The sequence below is a fragment of the Carassius gibelio genome, chromosome A9 (genome assembly GCF_023724105.1).
Source record: "Carassius gibelio isolate Cgi1373 ecotype wild population from Czech Republic chromosome A9, carGib1.2-hapl.c, whole genome shotgun sequence".
NCBI classification, from domain to species: domain Eukaryota; kingdom Metazoa; phylum Chordata; class Actinopteri; order Cypriniformes; family Cyprinidae; genus Carassius; species Carassius gibelio.
In genome coordinates, this window is record NC_068379.1 from 18,461,976 (window position 1) to 18,481,339 (window position 19,364).

General features: G+C 37.7%; 1 protein-coding gene across 3 annotated transcripts; it reads left to right on the forward strand.

Moving 5' to 3' along the window:
• Window positions 1-397: 397 nt before the first annotated feature.
• Window positions 398-19,018, forward strand: LOC128019840 (armadillo repeat-containing protein 8). 3 transcript variants are annotated; one of them, XM_052606116.1, is made up of 22 exons: window positions 398-511; window positions 2,354-2,430; window positions 9,498-9,569; window positions 9,886-10,028; window positions 10,184-10,281; window positions 10,363-10,455; window positions 10,677-10,757; window positions 10,854-10,929; window positions 11,689-11,779; window positions 11,867-11,927; window positions 12,018-12,218; window positions 12,398-12,493; window positions 12,601-12,683; window positions 13,036-13,117; window positions 13,198-13,284; window positions 13,536-13,628; window positions 13,715-13,864; window positions 16,279-16,374; window positions 16,947-17,042; window positions 17,271-17,376; window positions 17,916-18,009; window positions 18,108-19,018. In XM_052606116.1, the coding sequence occupies exons 1-22, from the start codon at window positions 464-466 to the stop codon at window positions 18,139-18,141; spliced, it is 2,058 nt and encodes a 685-aa protein (XP_052462076.1). In that variant the 5' UTR covers window positions 398-463; the 3' UTR covers window positions 18,142-19,018. The 3 variants fall into 3 exon arrangements, with proteins under 3 accessions (XP_052462076.1, XP_052462077.1, XP_052462079.1); XM_052606117.1 differs by having other exon boundaries at window positions 17,271-17,361; XM_052606119.1 differs by having other exon boundaries at window positions 399-511; window positions 17,271-17,343.
• The last annotated feature ends 346 nt before the right edge of the window (window positions 19,019-19,364 follow it).

Below are 19,364 nucleotides of genomic sequence, written 5' to 3' on the forward strand. Positions count from 1 at the left end.
TTTAGTCACTTAGCAGATACTTTTATCCAAAGCGACTTACAAATGAGGAAAATACAAGCGATCAAAATCAACAAAAGAACAATGACATGCAAGTTTCAGTTAGCGTAATGCAGTACATAGCCACGTTTTTATTATAATAAAATAAATAAAAAGAAAAACAGATAAGTAGGGGGAAAAAGATGAAAAAAATATGTGTTTTTTATCCGATTCTTGAAGATAATTTAAATTTAATTTATTATTATTTAAATTATACATTGCTTTTTCGATTTAAATGTAATTTAATTAATGAGTTAAAAAAAAAAAACAAGCTAATTATCATAATTAAATAGGGATTAGGTGGTGTGGAAAGTGCTGCTCTGCATGTTCTGCCGAATATAGCGTGCGGAGAAAGTGCTGATGTAAATAACCGCTGACTGAGCTGTGTTTGTGTGGAAAGTGCCGCTGTGAATGTTCCGCTGGGTGAATGATGGCGTGCCTGCTGGAGGCCCCTTTACGCATCAGCGTGTTATCCGTGAGTCTCTTTGATTATACCCATTAAAACCTCACATTTTCACTTCAGGGTCATTCAGATATACACTAGACACATTAGATAGACTTTAGCAATTGATCTTAAACCAAGCGATGTGGTTTTTGATGGCTGGCTGTGTGTTTATGTGGTTAACATTAGATCTGGATGTGCTCAGAGCTGTCAAATCAAAGTTATATTTAGTTTCCATTCCATATTTAGACCTGGGGCTCCAAAAACAAAATCAAACCTGCTTGATATTCTCTGATGAAGCGGTTAAATGATGATCTGATGGGCTGATGTGGTGGTAACGCCCCCCTTTTGACAGCTCTGTAGTTCTGTCCTGTTTGTTTTGACACATGTTGATCTGCCCTCACTGTGGTGCAGCACAGGTGCACTGATGGGGTCAGGTGTGTACTCTGAGGGTATAATCTCATCTCTCCCAGTTTTCACTTAGTACTTTAAATTGTAGTCTAGTAAAAAAGTAAAATAAAATAAAAAATAGGGACATCGTTCATAATTTAGCCTTCATGTTCTTTTAATGATCTTCCCCTAAAAAAACTTTAAATGTAATCCTCTGATCCATTCGACCCAGGAGAGTGATATTGTTAAAGCTTTAACCGTTTGCTATATTATTATGCTCTTTTTATAAAAGTTAATGGATATCCCATATATTAACACTGTTTCTGTCTAAAGTCAGTTGGATCATCACATATATTTTAAAGAGGTTTCTGAGACTCCAAGTCATTTTTAATCAATACAATATTTTGTTTAGCATCATTGGTTGTAAAATCATTATGTGCTGTCTTAAAATGAATTAAATATTAAGTATGGGTTTTTAACTGGAAGGCTGATGATACAAGGGGCAACTTTTTGAGCAATGTTGCCGTTAACAGGCAGCCAGGTAAAGTAAAGTATCCAGACAGAAATTTGTTACCCATTCTCAATGGGAAAGCGCCCAAGCAACATTGTTCAAAATAAGTTGCACCGCACAATTTCTCAAAAATTTGCCCCGTGTATCATCAGCCATCAAGGGTCTTGAAAGTCTTTTAGATCCCAAACAGAACGTGAGGATTAAGATGTAAGGATGTTGTGACTGTGTTTTTCTAATTTAATTAAATTTCATTTAAAAAAATGTATAGTATATACTACATAGGCTTGTCTATAAGCATGTATCTGTTATTATATTAATTGCATCATAGTGAGAATAACCAGTGAAACCAGATGAGTTTATCACTGGATTCCAAGTATATCTTATTTCAGTATGTCAAATAAATGTTAATTAGTCATGTTGCAAGAATTGTAACTTGATTCTTTATCCATGTAATAATGTCTAAACAGACAGCTCAATAAGCATTTTGGGGCTGGGAAATCATAGAGAGATGGAATACTGTAATTTAATAATTATCCCAAATCCCAAGAAGTCTGTTAGAAACTCATTTGTGCCAGAACAGCTTAGGTTGGTACAACGTAACATCATTATGTTACATTATGTTACAAAATTGTAGAGTTCATCTGTAGATGTGATATTTTTTTTATCATGAAGTGATATTTATAGCAGTGCCACTGCCAACTGTTTGCGTGTACTGTATGTTTGGGGTGACCATCATTCCCATTTTTTTCTGGCCTGAAATTGTTACCTCTGCCTGTGCAAGTGAGCTGCAGTGTTTGAGGAGATGAGAAATCTCCTTCTAGAGACTTCCACCAACAGCTGGCAACTGTAAGGGTAAACAGACCAAAGTATTGTGAGCAGGCAGGAGGCTATGAGACGCGACTGAGGGTGTTGTGATGCCTCAGATGAGATGAGTTTGCTGAATCATTTTTGTGCTGTCATTTGTCACTATGCAGGAAGTCACAGCCACGAGTCGCCACTATGTTGACCGGCTTTTCGACCCTGACCCACAGAACGTGCTACAGGGAGTCATGTGAGTAAACAACTATGTGTCCTTCCTTGTGTGTGAGCACTCTGCTCTGTGTTATAGTTCACCATGCTGACTTTTCTGAGTGCTAAAGATGAGGCTGTCACCAAAGGAAGTTTAGTCCTTAGCATATGTACAATGCAGTCTTTTATGTTTGTGTAATGTAAAATGCTGTGAGGAGGATCTGGGAGAGTATCTGTGTTTATGTGAGTGTATCTGGGTAGATGCAGCTCATGTCTCTTCATTTTTATTTTTAACTCTGGTTACTGGTAATTTTATTCTAGTTACTGTTAGCTTGATGTTCCCGACTGCCACAGCCATATTTTTCCACACATCTAGATCCTCCATCATAGCAGGAATCAACTAACACATTAAAGGGGGGGTGAAATGCTATTTCATGCATACTGAGTTTTTTACACTGTTAAAGAGTTGGATTCCCATGCTAAACATGGACAAAGTTTCAAAAATTAAGTTGTACGTTTGAAGGAGTATTTCTGTTCCAAAAATACTCCTTCCAGTTTGTCACAAGTTTCGGAAAGTTTTTTTCGAGTATGGCTCTGTGTGACATTAAATGGAGCGGAATTTCCTTATATGGGTCTTAAGGGCACTTCTCCCGGAAGAGTGCGCGCTCCCGTATAGTAGAGCAGAGAGAGGCTGTGCACAGACAATCACTGATCAGAGCGAGAGCGTCGCGAAATGTCACAAAATGAGTGTGTTTTTGGTTGCTAGGGCAAGACAACCCTGCACAGATTACATAAGAAAAAACAGCATTAAGGGACCAGTGGATGGAGTGTATTTTTACAGAGCATCAACGGAGTTGTGCAAGTGTTTGTTCCCTGCATTTCGAAAATGCTTGTTTTACAAACAAGGCCCAGTTTGACGATGGATTTGAGTATCGTTTATTTCTTAAGGATGATGCAATCCCAACGAAAAAGGGTCACGATCGTGTGTTGGAACCGCAGGCGGTGAGTAAAACTGCTTCAAATATCTCTGCCTCCTTGTTAGTGCATCTGCCTCCCATCGGAGACCCGGGTTCGAGCCCCGCTCGGAGCGAGTCGTTGCTGCTGCTGCTCTCGTTCAGTTTCAGCCTCGGGATTTCATTCTGGATCATAAATAAACGGCTGAATCTGACTGTTAGCCATGGTTTGTTTTGGATGATGGTTTTTTTCCTCACGGTAATGTCACAGCTTCCAAACGCTCTCAACGCAAAAGCCTACTGGCGCTCGTGATTCTTTAGCTCCGCCCACACGTCACGCCTCCAGTCGGTCGTGTTTTTCCGGGAAAAATCGGTACAGACTGTGGCGAGTGGGGCGGGGCCGAGAGGCGTGGGAACGAGGAGTGAGGCCAGGTGTAGTGATTGGAGATGAGCTACACCTGAGCCCCACCGCTAGTATCGAGTCCCACGTAGGAGATGGAAGGATATAAAACTGGAGTGACGACCGTGAAGGAGGAGAGAGGACCAGGCCTGGGATATTATTTTAATGTTCGAAAATAAATACAAAACTGCGCACCAGCCCCTCGCGGACGACTGGTGCGCGCAAATAAAAAGCAAACACATTAAAATAATATCCCAGGCCTGGTCCTCTCTCCTCCTTCACGGTCGTCACTCCAGTTTTATATCCTTCCATCTCCTACGTGGGACTCGATACTAGCGGTGGGGCTCAGGTGTAGCTCATCTCCAATCACTACACCTGGCCTCACTCCTCGTTCCCACGCCTCTCGGCCCCGCCCCACTCGCCACAGTGTCATAAAATTATTTTGTGCATAACGCGATCGTTATAAGGGTGTTTAAACAACAATACACTTCCACTTGCATGTATTAGACAAAATATCAGATATTTCATTCCATAGCTAACACATTTGTGAATATGGGCCTAATCTAGGCTATCCAGGGTTGTTGTTTTTTTTTACTTTGTGCAGCTCATTTACATGCGCGCTCTGGCGCAGATCCGCCTCTCGCGATGCTCAGCTGTGAACGATTTAAAAATGGGTGCGTTCGACTTGAAGCACAACCTCAGACGGTGGTATGATTCGCTCTTTTGTTGTTCTGTTTTCTTTCAAGATCAAAAATACAACAAATGAAAGCGTTCATCTGTATTTCTGACTGATGAGAACTATGCATTCATAAATCAGTCAATTTTCTATTTTATTATGAGATTTTATTCTTATGTGATCAGTGACTGATGGACCAAAGAGCACGTATTTCAACATTTGCAGTAAAAAAGTGAAATATAAATTCTCAGAAAATGCATTTAATACCAGTATATTGAAACTAGAGATCGACCGATATGGGTTTTTCTATAGCCGATGTTTAGAGGTCAGGGTCAGCCGATGGCCGATATGTGCTGCCGATTTTTAGGGCCGATATCTTGGAGTTTTCCCCTTGATTTGCATGCTAAAATGTCACACTAATAATAAGTGGATGCACAACCTTTCTAAACTTATCATCATTTATTGAGCACTGACTTGAACCATCTCTCGAATCTTAATTTAGTGCACTGCACGGTATTAAAATAAAAAAAATTATCCAAAGTTAACCATACAAATCAATAAACTGACCAAGTATTAAATATATAAAACAGGTAATATATAAAACAGGTTATATATATATATATATATATAAGTCAATCATTTACATAAAAGTTTTAGAGCATTTACATTTATCAAGTAGAATTTTTAAAGTTTGTTGGAACATAAATGTAAACTTAAATATACATTTAAATAAATACAATTTTAGAAATAAAAATCAATTAAACTGAAAAATATATAAAAAAATAAAAATATAAAAAATAAATAACAGTAGTGCTGCAAACACACTAGCAACTAGCAACATTTGTGTTTGGTATAAATGACACAGAACATCTAAAGTTCATTCTAATTTCAAACTTACATCGCAGTCTGTTCATTATTAAAATAATGTCCAGTCAACCAAACATTTAAAAGGTTACACTGGTCAGTTTAAATAGACCGTATACCGGTCCTCTCTGCTGTTATGCCAAGGACGTTTTTGCTCATGTGAAGAGGATGATGTGTTCCATCTAGTTTATATATATATATATATATATATATATATTATAGTTTAACATCCAGATACATTGCGAATATGGAAACATTTGGATATGTGCAGAACGAGACGTGAGCAATAACCTCCAAATACGTCTCGTCAAACCCACGCTCGCTCGTCCTCGTATGGATCGGATCATTTTTCGGATCAGCAAAAAAAAGAGAAAAAAAAGCCAAGACAAATAAACATACGTTTTGTCTTTTTTATTAACATTAAATTATTAAATTAAAATATATGAAATCAACTGACTTCTCATCTCTCAGTCTGCTGTGATGAAATGAGCAGTTATCATCACATAGCTCTCAATCCCCTGAGCGCAACAGGGGATGCTCGGGATAGTTCATCCACAACTTTTTTCTTCTCCTGTTCATAAAGATCTGGCACAATCTTTTCACTCTGACCTCTTTCATTCATCATTATATCTGACAGGGAAGCCAAAATGCGCAGGGCGTTCAAGCTCCTCCGTTCCTCCGCTCCGCATTACCAATGAGTGTGGACTGAACATGCGCAACTTTTTTTTTTTTTTTTTCATAATTCAATCCGCAATTCACACTAAAACCCCTTTAATTCGTGTGAGAAGGCTTTTTTTCCAAGTGGCTTTTGCACATAATACTAATACCGCTGCAGACGCATTTTGCAGAATTAAGTTTATCACTTGATTGTTAATTTAAACGACGATCGATCATGGAAATTAATAAATGTTGACATCCCTAAATACAAATGAGTTGGATGGAAAACTGTTTTTTGTCTGCATCAAACCATGCTTCCAAACAAATGTTATTCACCGTTCTGGGCAGCTCCAGGACAGCTGTCTCTCCGAGCGCGGTGCTGTCTGTGAGCGGGGCGGAGTAACGGAGCCCTCAATCACGCTGCAGTGTTTGTTAGAGCTGCTAACTTCTCCACCCCATTCACAGAGTGAACTTCTCTGACTACCTTTATCTCCCAGGCCTGTTGTTGAATCTTCCAAAAGTTTTGGCTTGGGGGTGCTTCACATGCAGTGGCAGCAGCAGCACTTTCCACAGCGCCAATAACACGGGGCTGCCCGCCGACGTGCCTGACTTTAAATCGGCGCTACTAAACACGGATATCGGCCGATGCCGATATATAAAAAAATGACAAATATTGCGATAATATGAGGGAAATAGACATGCATGCGTGATACAAAAAATATAAAAATTTTAGGTAGCAAAATATTTTTTTGGAATTCTGTCAATTACACTAAGGTTATTTCATTGTCTGCTATATATATTTGCTTCTTATTTATTAAAATATGGGCAATTGATAGATAAAACATTGATCAAAATTAAGATACAATGTATAAAAAACGAATATCTTTTAAAAAGAGTTTTCCATAAATAACTTCTGTGTGACCTGGCAATAAAATTCGAAAAAAGTGTGTCTAATGTGATTTGCTTAACTGATTTGATTTCGGGTGCGGGTTGGGTGTCGGTTCTATTTTAAGCGGGTCGGGTCGGGTGCGGATTTTAATTAGTGCTGCTGTCGGAAAACAGGTCGGATGCGGTTTTAAATACTGCGGGTACGGGCGGGTGCGGATTTACAAACACGTGTGTGCGGATCCACACACATAACACACAAAACAACCCCGTTTTAGATTAATTTAATAATTTATACTTCAGACTCATCCCATTTCTTTTTTTTTTTTATAAATATAGGCTCAATAAATATCATTTTATAGGCTCAATAAAGCCATCATAACATGTACAGGAAAAATGTAGAAATGTTGGACACCACTATGGGGCACCATTGTCCAGCAGCAAGCATAAAAAAAAAAAAAAAAAAAAAAAACACACTTCAAGGCTGATCTGGGTAGATGTGTGCAAATGTTTAGGGCCCCATTTCTATATTTTGCCTGGGGCCCCCGATTCACTAAATTTGCCCCTGAACACTATAAAATATTATTTATTGAATAATAATATTTAATAAACAACAACAGCCATCATAAAAGTTGCTAAGCAGTCCAGTCAAAAGTACAAAGGCAGCACTCTTTCAAACAGCATTGAAGATACATAAAATATAACATTATGATATATTTTCCCCTCAGCCAAAACTATTAGTTCTGGAACAAATAATAGATTAATGAGACCAAAGATTACCTTTTAGATGAACCCAAAACGAATTATATCTCATGTTTAACCACTATAGAGACATCAAAGCCAGTGGCAAATTCCAGAAGAACTGGTTGAGGTGAGGTGAGGCTGCTCTCGGCGGGCTGATGCCCTGGAGCTCACAACTCTGACAACGTCAAAGCAAATGTTCAAATATCCATTATCTTAATGAACAAACTGCATATTGGAAGTCTAAACATCTACATTCTAACCTAAAAAAAAACCCTCTTAAACCCTCATTTTGTGACACAAAACAATATTACTTAAAATAGTTGTTGTTTTGGACCGGGGAAGATTTAGGTATGGGCGGCATCTTGCCGGGAGTGGCATGTGGTGCACGCACAAGCAGGAAAAAATATATTTAACACATATTTAATATTAAATATTCTAAAATGAAATATCTTTAATACTTCTGAATTTGTATTTACTGTGATCATAATTTAATAAAACAATGTAAGTTACACTTTAATTCCCAGTGTTATGCTATTACAGGTTATTACACATTCAGTTATTTCAATATTATTATTATTATTATTATTTTTTTTTATAGTTTTAGTTTATTTTCCTGTTAACAATAACAACACTGGACAGTTTCATATTTCTGTCTCCTTTTTTTCATTTCCTGATAAAGACTGAAAGCTTTTTAGTGATAATGCAAAAAAAATAGAGCAAATGATGTTTGTAATTGATTCTCTGTGTGTCTGTTATTTTGTTCTGCCTTTCATGTGCACTCAACTCTTAACATCCTTCTGATTTGACTTGAATGTTGCATGAGTACATTGTGATCATGGAAAGATTTGCAAATATTTTGGGAACTGTTGATGAAGAAGAGCACAGATAAAGCATCAGCTACAATTGCACATGCATTGTCTGTCATTTTAGTGCAAAAAGCCTTATAGGAGAGAAAAAGAAATACAAAATTTCCACATCCATTTTGTTCAGAGCAGAATCTCGCTACATCTCGCTACCTGTGTGTGCTACCTATGTCATGAGATGAGAGTCTGCTAGGAGGGTGTTACTGTTTGCTTTCATTATCAGCCTCTGGAATCCTCTGCTCATTCAAATTTACACTTACAAGATCACCAGTGTCTGTTTTAAATAACATATTGTAAATTATTTAATTATTGTACATGTAGGTTCCAAATTAACTGAAATACTAATTTTAATATTTTTTATTCAATTTTTTTTTTTTTTTGTCTCACACTGAAGGACTATTTAGACTGGAATATAATTTAGCATTTGTTTTAAAGAGTTTTTTAAGATTTTAAAGAAATTTCTTATGCTCACCAAAACATGCATTTTATTTGAGTAAAAGCATTAGTTGAGCATTGTTACAGTTTAAAATAACGTTTTCAATTTATTAATTTCTGTATTGGAAAAGCTGAATTTTCAGCAGCCATTACTCCAGGCTTCAGTTCACATAATCCTTCAAAATAATTCTTATATGCTGATTTGGTGCTAAAGAAACATTTCTAATTGTTGTGTTGCTTAAATATTTTTTGTTTAAACCATAATACAATATTAAAGAATACAAAGTTCAATAGAACAGTATTTATTTCAGATACAATTCCTTTGTAATTGTGTGAACATTTTTAATGTCATATTTGATTATTTTAATGTGTCTTTGCAGAATAAAACTTCTTAAAAACAAAATTTACTGACCCCAAACGTTTGAACGGTAGTTTATTATTATTTATTTTTTTTTACAAAAAGTTCAGCAACCAATAAACAGCTTTTTTTTTCACCCAGCATGTCGTTTATCTGACCAATAACACCCTCAAAATTATTTCTTCATTTTTTCTGTTGATTTGTTTCTATGCCTGTGAAGATGTGTGTTATGCACAAGTTATAAGTATTATAAGTGATTGTACCTTTATTGATAGTGACATGAAGAATGCTGTCATTGGAAACAACAGACAGAAGGCCAACCTGATTGTGCTGGGAGCCGTGCCAAGGTATGTCCAACCACTTTAACCTTTTCCCACCAATAGAACTGCAATGAGTTTTGACACAGGAAGTAAGGTTGAAGAATCATAGCTAATCTATTCAGTTGTCTGAGCTGGGCCAATATAGCTGGAAAATTACATGGAAGTCCAAAAGTCTGAAATTATATTAAATATCAGGGATTCAAAATCATATTTAAAGCTGGAAATAAACAAGACACTCTCCTACCTTTAAGACAGCAAAATATTTTTTATCTGTTCTCTGTTTTACATGCTAATCCCTGCTGATGAGGATGTATTTGGTGTGTGTGTGTGTGGGTGGGTGTAGACTTCTGTATCTTCTCCAGCAGAGCTCTTCTAGTCTTGAGCTGAGGACTGAATGTGCGGTCGTGTTAGGAAGCCTGGCAATGGGCACAGAGAACAACATCAAGTCCCTGGTGGACTGTCACATCATCCCAGCCCTGCTTCAAGGTTCTTGCTCTGTCTTCTCAGTCTATCTTTGATACTACTGTTTTATTATATTTTTTTTATCAAATAGATGCATCCTTGATGAGCATAAATTCTTCAAAAAAAGTAAGATATCTTCATGATTCCAGTCTTCTGAGCGGTGTTTTGTGTTTCTGCAGGTCTCTTGTGCTCTGATCTGATTTTCATCGAGGCATGTCTGCGCTGTTTAAGAACCGTCTTCATCAGTCCAGTCACACCAGTGCAGCTGCTGTACACAGTAAGACAACTTGCACATTCTGAAATGACGTATGCGCGTGCACAAACAGAAGCATGATCAACATGTTTCAATTTGCACCAGGACCCCACTGTTATCCCTCACCTCATGTCCCTGCTGAGTCGGTCACAGCACACGCAGGAATACATCACGCAAATCTTCGCCCACTGCTGCAAGGTAACACACAACACATCACACAGTAAATATGCATTTATTCAGAATTATAAAGCAAATGGTTCCAGCTCTAAATTCTGAGTAGATTAGCCACAAGCAAGCTTTATTCCAAGCCTTATTAGTGATTAGTGATTAGTGATTAGCACCTGTGGCCACATGGCAAATTTACAGTTTAGGCAAAGTAATCTATTCTTTTGTCTCTATTGATTAATGTGTGTGTCCAGACTCCAGAACATCAGACGGTGTTGTTTAACCACGGTGCCATCCAGAACATCGCTCCCCTGCTCATCTCTCCCTCCTATAAAGTACAAAAAGGATCTGAGTGACTTTTCCTTTTATTATGGTATTGTTGATGCATGTCTGTATTCTGAGTAATTATGGTTTGTGAACTCTCTCTGCAGGTACGGATGCAGGCCTTGAAGTGTTTCTCAGTTTTGGCCTATGAGAATGCGCAGGTCTCTATGACACTGGTGAATGGTGAGCACGACCCTCATCCTCTATCTACCATCATTTGATCACCACTTATTTTGTCCTCCTGGCTTACGTTCATCAGAGATGATCTTTGACTTCTCTTTTGTGTTGCAGTTTTACATTTTCTTTGGTAATGTCTGAAACACTGTTCAGTGAAATAAAAGAATAGAGAACAACAGTAGGTTTCTGGAGGTAAAACATGATATTCAGAGCAAAAATATTAAGCGGCACAACAGTGGTCAACATTGATATTAATAAGTGTTTATTCAGCACCAAATCAGCATTTTACAATGATTTAATTGATAATGTGACACTAAGGACTGGAGTAATGGCTGTTGAAAATACAGCTTTGGCATCACAGGAATAGTATATTTGAAAATATATTAGAATAGAAAACAGTTGTTTTAAATTGTAACACTGTTTCACAATATTACTGTATTTTTGAGCAAATAAATGCAGACTGCGAGAATTAGAAATCCTACTGACAGCAAACATTTGATTTGATTAGTTCATGGTGTAGTATTAGAGCCTAAAAGTTTCAGCGGAGTTTTCTCATAGCAAATCACATAAAGTCTGATTCATAATTTTTTGCAATGCTCCTTTGTTCTTTGAATCAGATGTTGTGATTATGTAAGAAATGGTGGTTTGGTTCAAAGCTTAAAACATTTATTTAGGATTTCTGTATATCTACGGAGCCAATTAATAAAATAATGCTTAAGCCTGCTGAGACTCATATTATTTTGTTTGTATGCATGTGTTTCTCAGTGCTTGTAGATGGTGAGCAGCTCTCTCAGGTTTTTGTTAGAATGCTGCAAAGGGACAAACCCATCGAAATGCAGCTTACAGCCGCCAAATGGTGAGCAAATCTCATCTTGCAGGTTATTTGTGAAAATACATGATTAATCGCTTTAGCTTTTACAAACTCACATTCTTTTTCTCTCAGTTTAACATACATGTGTCGAGCAGGAGCCATCAGGACAGACGACAACTCTATTGTACTAAAGGTACCTCCAGAAAACTTCTACATATATGTGATGAATGCAAAAGTGTCACCATTGAAAGTGTGTGGGAACTAGTTCTGTGTGTGTGCACAGACTTTGCCATGCCTGGTGCGGATGTGCAGTAAAGAGCGGTTACTGGAGGAGAGGGTGGAGGGGGCTGAGACGCTAGCCTTCCTGATGGAGCCGGACATAGAACTACAGCGGATTGCAAGCGTCACCGATCACCTCGTGTCCATGTTGGCTGACTACTTTAAATACCCGAGCTCTGTCAGCGCCATCACTGATATTAAGAGGGTAACTTCACGTTCACATGCATGCATTTATTTAGCTTTCTAAATGAGGACATACCAGAGACTTCTGTTATTTTTGTATAAAACTAAGTATGGGGATTTCAGTAGTAGGGGTAATCAGGTACCTTTTGCTTTTCTGATATAATGTACACTCAGTTTATCTGATCATTTGTCTTCCTGTAGTTGGACCATGACTTGAAACATGCGCATGAGCTGCGGCAAGCAGCCTTTAAACTCTATGCCTCGCTGGGCTCCAATGACGAGGACATCAGGAAAAAGGTGATTTATATTATATTGCAATTGCTCTGTTTAAAAAAAAAAAAAAGAAAGAAAAGAAAAAGTCCAAAGAGTGTCTGGAATGCTCACTGCATTGATACCTACTACAGATTACAGAGACGGAAAACATGATGGACAGGATTGTTAGTGGCCTATCAGAATCTAGTATCAAAGTACGGTTAGCAGCAGTCAGGTATGATGCACATTTTCTCCTAATTGACTGTCCCAAAAAAAATTAAGGGAATCAAAAAGGTTTGGGGTCTGTAAAATAAAAAAAAAATAAGAAATCAGTATTTTTATTCCACAATGATGCATTCAATTAATCAAAAGTGACAAATACATTTCTAATGAAGCCTTTTTGAGCATAAGAGACTTCTTTCAAAAATATTTAGAAAAAATCTTACAGACTTCAAACTTTTGAATAGTTGTCTGAAAGTGAAATGTGTTTGTTGAAAATGCACAGCAGTTGGATTTTGAAATAATTGAGAGAATAAAAGGTTTTGGTTTGCCCTTGTTTCAATTTCTTTCTTTCAAATTTCCTCTAGATGTCTGCACAGTTTATCACGGTCTGTACAACAGCTAAGGACAAGTTTCCATGATCATGCAGTATGGAAGCCACTAATGAAGGTATCATATTCAGATGATGTTGATTTAAATCTGTATGCTAATCAAAGCCTAATTGAATGCACATTTGTTTTTGTGGGTAGCTGTTACAGAACGCACCAGATGAGGTCCTGGTCATGGCCTCTTCAACACTATGCAATCTACTGCTGGAGTTTTCACCCAGCAAAGAGGTAAAGTACACACTCTTTGTTGGTTTATAAGCATTATACAGCCAAGATTTTCAGTTTCTTAAAAGTAAAAGTAAAAGTAATATTATTGTAATTACTATAATTATTGAAAACATTCAAACTTAAAGCTTTTAAAACGGCTTCAGAATTTCTGGTCAGGCAATATTATTAACAGAAGACAGAGGAAAAAGTATGAGGGATATTCCCAGTGCTACTGGGCTTTAAAAAGTGACTGTGGATGTGTGTGTCCACAGCCTATCTTAGAGTCTGGGGTCATCGAGTTACTATGCAGCCTCACACAAAGTGACAGTCCAGCTCTAAGGGTCAACGGCATCTGGGCTCTCATGGTAAGACCAACAGACTTTGGTCCACAACAGAGGTTCAGAATGAAAACACTCTATGTCATCAGAATCTGTAATGTGTGTTTGTGCAGAACATGGCCTTCCAGGCAGATCAGAAGGTGAAGGTGGAGATAGTTCGAGCTCTGGGCACAGAACAACTTTTTAGACTCCTGTCTGATCCTGATACCAATGTGCTCATGAAAACATTGGGGCTGCTTCGAAACCTGCTCTCCACCCGGCCGGTAACACACATTATGTTTATATATGTGTATATATTTATACCTCCTGACTACCCAAAGAAAAAAAATATGTTGAATTTAAGTGACGAGTGAGTGAAGTGAGTGAAGTGAGTGAGTGAGTGAAGTAAGTGACGTGACATACAGCCAAGTATGGTGACCCATACTCAGAATTCGTGCTCTGCATTTAACCCATCCAAAGTGCACACACACAGCAGCGAACACACACACACTGTGAACACAAAGCTGGAGCAGTGGGCATCATTTATGCTTTGGCCCCCGGAGAGCAGTTGGGGGTTCGGTGACTTGCTCAAGGGCACCTCAGTCGTGGTATTGCCAGCCCGAGACTCAAACCCACAACCCTAGGGTTAGGAGTCAAACTCTAACCACTAGGCCAAAAATTATATATTTTTATTATATAAATATATTTTTTAAAGTCCTTTTTTTTAAATAGAATTTAAAAAAATGAAAAGGCAAAAACAGTGTTGGTTTTTTTCATCCCCAATCTATTTTTAATTGATTTATGACAGACTTTGTATAAAAAATTATTCTCAGCTTTGTTATGAAAGATATAATAGAATGATTTGTTATACTATTTTGTTTTATGCAGGTTGGCATAAACAGGTTGTCACATTATGTACAATGTATCTCTATACACTGCATATAATTTGCATATTAATTCGTTTTTGGGGCAACGTAATGAAAAAAGAAGTCTAGTAATGGGAGTAATTATTGCCAAATTTGTAATAAACATGCTTTTAGTCCCAGTGTCTACAGAGGACAAAACTCCATAGCTGGTTGTCCGGAGGATATATATATATTTATATATGCACAGTGGGTATAGAAAAGAACATCCCCAGGCTCTGAAATGAAGCTAGTTTTTGTTTTATCCAGCTGTATTTACAACTTTTAACATCCAAGTGAAAGACATAACACCGATATGCCAGAGTCATGTGTAGCTAATCATCTTCTCAATGCACACAAAGCCATTTGATATTTAACTTGATCATCTGTGGTCATTGTGATTAGCTCAGCATGAGAAGAGCATTCCTGGAGCATTTCAGTCCTTGGTAGAGCAACTGAAGCAAACAATCAACTATGAGTACCCATCAAAAGATCTCCGGGATAAAGTTGTGGACAGGCACAAGTCAGGAGATGGATACAAAAAAATTCCAAAGGCTTTATCGATGAAGAGCTGATGAAGAGCTTTTTGGCTCAAAACTTCACCTGTGGTGAGAACAGAGATAAATATTTTCTATTTTGGGAGCTGTGGTGTGCCAGCTTTGATCTTCCTAAACACTTTATCAATGCCTAGAAGCACAGTGAAGTCTATTATTAACAAGTGGAAGATATTATATACAACACTGACCCTACCTGCATCAGGACGTGATTCTAAACTAAATGAAAGAGCCAGAAGGAAACTGGCTACAAGGAGGCCAACAGCAAATCTGAAGCAGTTGCAGTAATTCATGACAAAGAGTGGTCCCCAAGAAAGGCCACATGCAGTCACGAATGAGTTTTGCCAAAACGCATCTTGAAGATTCTGAGGCCTCATGGAAAATGGTGTTATAGTCAGATGAGACTAAAATTGTATTCTTTTTCTTCAACCCCAAAAGATATGTCTGGCAGAAATCGATTACAGCTCACGATCCAAATAACAGCATTCCTCCAGTAAAGTATGGAGGTGGTGATGTCCTTTTCTTGGTGTTTCTCTGCAGCAGGGACTGGAGCACTTGTCAGGATACAAGGAAACATGGATGGGGCAAAAATACAGTCAAATTCTTGAGGAAAGTCTGCTGCCCTCTGTCAGAAAGATTTCAATGGGAAGAAGGTTTGTCTACCAAGATGACAGTGACCCAAACACACAGCAAAACTGAGCACACAGTGGTTGAATGAGAAAACGGTGAATGTGTTTGCACGTCCTAGTCAGAGCCAAGACTTAAACCCCACTGAAAATCTGTGGAATGATTTGAAGACTGCAGTCCACAAACGCTCTACCTTAAAAAAAATTAACTGAACTTGACCAAAAGTTGTAATTAAAAAAGAAAAGGTTGTTCAACAAAATACTGACACAAGGGTGATCCTTTTTCCAACTCAGTGATCCTGTTTGTTTTTGGTTTTCTGACATCTTGGTGTTATATCTTGGATGGTTTATATAATGGATGGAGTAAATGCAGCTGGATGAAGCATTCATTCATTTCAGGCTGTAAATCAACAAAATGTGATGATTTTAAAGGGGGGAGGGGGATTAGTTTCTATACCCACTTTATGTGTATGAATGTATATGTACACACACACACACACACACACACACACACACACACACATACATATATATATCCCCTTCCACTGTCTAACAGTCAAACGTATGGCCTTTCTGTAAAACACACACACTAAGTGTCTGTCCCTGTCTTTGGCAGCATATAGACCAGGTCATGAGCTCACATGGGAAGCAGATCATGCAAGCGGTCACACTTATCCTGGAGGGAGAACACAGCATAGAGGTCAAAGAGCAGGTGAGCTGCTCAAACACATTAAGATTGCATTGTGCTCACTAGGTCTTACAGAATCAGACTAGCAAGAAATATCAAGCAGCTATTATATTCCACAGGCATTTTGTGTCTGTAGAAGTCCTTGAAAAGAATCAAGGTCTTAAAATTACTTTTTAGAATGTAAAACTGATCATAGAAAAATTCTTTATCAGTTCTTATTCTTGTTATCAGTTGGTTGCTCCCCTTTTCTTTTCTTCTTTTTTATTTCTTTCTCAATCAGTTATCAGTTATTTTGAGTGTGATACATTGTGGTGCATTAAACTGTATGTGTTTTTGTTCACATGTTTAATGTTATTCCCATCAGGTCTGCAGTTATTTGATTAAAAATACATTACATTACATTACATTACAATATTGTGTTATAAAATTCATCTTAAATTGTGTTCTATATTAAGTTTCAAAATATATATGAAACATCTTTATGTTTCCTCAAGAACACAGATAACTGCTGTGGAACCCGGAACATTCGTTTAGGAGCATTGATTTGAATAGTTCCCGGAGCTGATGTTTAACTTTGGCTTTGTCATCTTTTGCAGACATTGTGCATATTGGCCAACATTGCTGACGGAAACACTGCAAAGGAACTCATTATGACCAATGACGACATGCTCCAAAAAATTAAATATTACATGGTCAGTGCATTGTCTTTTCATCTGGTTTCTCATTTGTGGGCTTTTTTCAATACATTAATTCAAGGCATAAATTTTCAATACATAGAATATGTTTTTAGATGTTGTTGTCTGTAACATAGTGTCCTTGTGCTGCTGCTTGGGCCTTATCACTTTCCCTTGCTCTTGGCCCTTCTTGTCTTTCTCCTTTTGGATGTAATTGTGTAATTTCTTCTGTTGTCTATATTTCAGGGTCACTCCAATGTGAAGCTGCAGCTGGCTGCCACCTTCTGCATCTCTAACCTCGTCTGGAATGAGGAGGACGGTGAGGAGCTCAGGACACGTGGGTTCTGTGGAGGTGTAGTGGGACAGTTTAACTGTTGTGCTCTCAGTTTGTCCAAACATGCACAAAACCATTTACAGTAAAAGCGTCATTAGTGTTGTCAAATCAGTATTAAAATATTAAGCATGAATCATTTGTGTTTTATTACATGTGTTTAAAATGTGTATCTATTTTAGGTTTTCTGTTTTAGGCATTCAATGTCCTAAAGAAAGAATACACAAAATCCTAACAACCAATAATTTATTATGTTAAATTTAATGGTTTTATTAATGAAATGGCAAGGGAAAAATATTTGTGAAATATTAACATCTTAATTTTGTCCTAAATATTTCATTTTGAGGCTCTTATTATTATTATTATTAATATGTATTTATTATTGTTCCTCTTAAGAGTTTGTTCAGGCATGCAATGCTGTTTCAGAAAATAACAACAGTGTAGTATTGGAAATACATTTTGTGAAGATTTTGCTCTGATAGTAAGACCAGTCCTCTGGCTAAATAAGACTCTTTGTGTACTGTCAAGAATACAGGTTTGTGTTTTTTCACTTCTTCCAGGCTCACAAGAGAGACAGGACAAGCTAAGGGAGATGGGCTTCGTTGATATCTTACACAAACTCACCCAGGCATCAGATCCCAACCTCTGTGACAGGTGATCGACAGACTGGCATTGATCTGTTGGTAGTTGCTTCATCTTGGTTTGTTGCCTTAGTAAAGATTTAACCGTTCACATCTCCCTCCTTCTCTAAGGGCAAAAACGGCGATGCAGCAGTATCTGGCATGACCTTGAAGGAAGGTGGGACACAGCCTCACTAACAAACTCTAGGAGGATCACATCTCCTGTGTTTTTGTTTTAGAATCGAGATTCGTTTTGCTCTTCCTTCTGTTTTGTTGCACAAGACACCTTTTGTTGTGGAGACCGTGAACAGCTTCGGAAATCAGAGACACGGTTGCCAGGGGGCCACAGCACCTTTTGAGCTTTTAGCTATGTTGGCTTAATACGTTTTCTGCTGAACTCTTGGAACTATTGTTATTTTTTCTTTGTTTTTTGGACTTAACATGAAGGAGAAAAAAAAGTTCCTCAAAGTGTGTTGCAGCGCCACCTGGTGGATTGAGGCTTTGATGCTTTGGACTCCCTTTGGAGAAAGCTGACTGAACTCTCAGTGCTACGCTTCTAGGAGCTTAGTCTCCTTGTTTTGGTTTGCTGATTTACTATTGATATTATTATTATTATTATAACTATTATTATTTTAATTAAGACTCTGACACAAGGTTAGAAAAAGACTGCTTGTTTTTGTTCTTTTTTTGTGGATACATACCTCGTAAATATATATAAATATAAATATATAAATATATTTTTTGGATTTTTATTTTCCCTTTCAGGTTGTTTTTCCCCTTTGTATTTTCCTCTCTGTAATGTAGGCTGATGAGGGTATATCTGGAGATGCAGCATGTTGGGTCATATACAAAGTCATTTCGTAGAAACCATCCAACCCCAAGCAGAAGGTGAAAGTTTGTTTGCTCTTTACACAGGTTCTTTGTTTTCTCAATTTCACTCTCTTTATCTTTACATGAATCAGTCGCCTCATAACTCCCACTTTTTGAAGCTCTATAGTGAATTTTTTCACTCAAATATATGCAGGCCTCTGCCATGGAGCAGCCCACTGCTTTGTGTATTTTGTGGGGTGGGTGGGGGGGTCGAAGTCGAGAAGGGCTTTCCAGCTCAAAAGAGCTTGGAGAAGAGGCACATGCTTCAAAAATGTCACGCCAAAAATTGGTACTCCTGTAGGAAAAACAGGTATGAATCCTGCCTGTGACCCGTTTTTCCCCAAATAATATATCTTCTACTTGCTGCCAAAAAAAAGATACAGAAAAAACTAAAAATGTTGAATAACTCACTGAAGATGAAGTCTATCAGTTCTCACATGCTTCAGACATGTTGCGCCTCGGCGTCCTATAGGAAAAAACTTTTTTGAATCAAGAAAAGTACACGTCCTGAAAAGCGAA